Source organism: Canis lupus, chromosome 16, assembly GCF_003254725.2.
Source record: "Canis lupus dingo isolate Sandy chromosome 16, ASM325472v2, whole genome shotgun sequence".
Lineage (NCBI taxonomy): Eukaryota > Metazoa > Chordata > Mammalia > Carnivora > Canidae > Canis > Canis lupus.
The window spans coordinates 35222036-35224522 of NC_064258.1; the positions used below are offsets into that span (position 1 = coordinate 35222036).

General features: G+C 43.4%; 1 protein-coding gene across 1 annotated transcript; it reads right to left on the bottom strand.

The window, feature by feature from the left end:
* Nucleotides 1–626: 626 nt before the first annotated feature.
* Nucleotides 627–1789, bottom strand: LOC112664487 (PIN2/TERF1-interacting telomerase inhibitor 1-like). The gene is given in 2 exon segments (XM_035699777.2): nucleotides 627–1323; nucleotides 1325–1789. Coding segments are annotated over 2 exon segments (936 nt in total). The 5' UTR covers nucleotides 1685–1789; the 3' UTR covers nucleotides 627–747.
* Between the last annotated feature and the right edge of the window lie 698 nt (nucleotides 1790–2487).

The window sequence follows — 2487 nt, forward strand, 5'->3', positions numbered from 1 at the left end:
CAATGTTCTCTGGTTCTGTTTTTTTTTTTTTTTTAAGATTTTATTTATTCACAAGAGACATAGGCAGAGGGAGAAGCAGGCTCCCTGTGGGGAGCCTGATGCTGGACTTGATCCCAAGACCCCAGGATCATAACCTGAGCCAATGGCAGACATTCACTCAATCACTGAGCCACCCAGGCATCCCTTCTCTGATTCTGTTTTAAATTCTGTGTACTGAAAAAATAAAAATAAAAATAAATAAATTCTGTGTGCTGGTAGTTTCAACTCAGCTTCTTTCCTCCTTTATTCTCTCTTTCAGCATTTTATTTGAGAAGAATTCTAATATATTATAAAGCAATACGTTTTAAAATCCTATAACCATCTAACTTCAGTAGTTAGATCTACTTTGGCCAATGCTACTTCATCTGTTACCACCCTCAAGATTATATAGGCATCTGGAAATATTTTAGTGGATGTCACTAAATGAGTAAGAACTTATTTTATTTTATTTATTATTATTATTATTATTTTTTGCAGTCTAACAAGAAATATATTTGTTTATGAGAGCCATGATTTGGGACATTAGAAAGTTCTCCAGAGATGTGGTAGGAAAACTGTGGTAAGAGGGCGAGACTCAGCAACCCCCCGGGCATGTCAAAAGATGTGCACAAACTCTCTCGGGTGAACTCTGCTCTGACTTCAATCCAAAAGGGTTTGCACACAGGGCCCGACAGCTTTAGTGGCTGGAAGGCCCCAGCTCGAGAGAATTTATTTGGAACCTTTCTTCTTTTTCTTCTTCTTCTTCACAGGTGTGTCATGTAATGTAGCGTCCATAGCTACTTCAACTTGGTTTTTCTTTTCTCTCCTTTTCTTGGACTTTAGGGTAATGTCCTGGACATGAGGTGGCCACACACAATCTTCTCCATTTTCAGCAGAAACACCAGAATTCTTGTCCCAACAAGGGTCTCCAAGCTGCCACTCAACTTGGTGTCTCTTCTTCTTGGCCTTGGGTACGGTGTATATCTCCACTTTTCTATCTTTTGCCTCTTTCTTTCTTTTCTTTCCATTTTTTCTTTCCATTTGGGTCCTTGCAAAGTCAGGCCCTGCTGCTATGACCTGTGGCTTGTTCTTTAGCTCTGCCATCCTCTTGGCAAAGTACTCCTGGATGGTGAAGGCACTGGTCGTTGTAGTGGAGGATGAGTTCCCATCTGGAGTGGCAGGGCTGGAATCATCCTCAGGAATCTTCTTACTCTGTCTTTTTCCAAAAATGCAGTCAAGATCTGTTTTGCTCCGACATGATAGATCATTCCCTTTTGTGAATTTCATATAATGAACACTGTTTTTTGGAGATTTTGGACTTTTCTTCGAGGCTGAAAGTTTTCTTCTCTTTGTTGTGTGAGGAATCTGTTGTTTCCTGCCCATGGCAAGTGTTCAGGTCAGCCAAAAGCTGGTTAAAATCATCCTGATGAGCAATCCAGTTATCTTCATTATTGATTGTAGCTCCAAGTCCCAGGTGGTTATTTTTAACTTGAACTTTAATATGATCTGTTGCTCCTTGCTCCTGAGCCCCTAAACCCTTTCCTTTAGACCACCCCATTTTTTCTAGCATCCTCTGGCCAAACTTGGAATCATCATTGCTCCACGCAGTGTTTCTTGGATCCACAGCCCACTTCTGCTTCCTCTGATGCTCAGCCAGCATAGACATGTCGACAGCCTGGAACGCTGCGAGCCTCCGGACCTGAGCGGTGGCGGCTACCGAGCAGCCGGCTCGCGGAGAAGCGAGAAGCGTGGGGCCGGCAGACCAGGTGGACCCAATAACTCATTTTAGAAAACAAAACCCCCAACATGGGGTGGTGGTCTTTCAAAGTGCAAATGCACTGGGGAAGGATAATAGTCAATTCCTGGACGTGGGAATGAGAATGGAGTGCCTGATATGACCTTTAAGAGAGAACAGCTGAGGGCACCTGGGTGGCTCAGTTAGTTAAGTATCTGCCTTTGGCTCAGGTCATGATCCTGGGGTCCTGGGGTCCTGGGATCGAGCCAGGCATCGAGCTCCTTGCTCAGCAGAGAGCCTGCTTCTCCTTCTCCCTCTGTCTGCCACTCTGAGCCCTTGCTTGTGCACGTGCTTTCTCTCTCAGTCTGTCAAATAAATATATATATATATTTAAAGACAGAAGAGCTGAGGTATAGCTATACACTTTCCTTGCTCTGTGAGCTCAAATCCTTGAATTCTCCAGCAAACATCTTTGAGTCTCAGCTCCCTCATCTGTTAAAAGGGAATAATGATGTTTCTCTTGGAATGGGGGGGTGTGAAGAGAGATGTAATGTAAAACACTAGCACAGTGTCTGGCACATAGTAAGTGCTTCGGAGGTGGTAGCTATAATAATATGAATTATTTTTAGCTGACTGCGAGTGAGGAAATCTCTAATAGCATAAAATCTAGAGCCAGGAGAAGGGGAACCTGAACTATAGATTAAGAGAGGGTAAAAGGTGAGAAGAAGGCATCT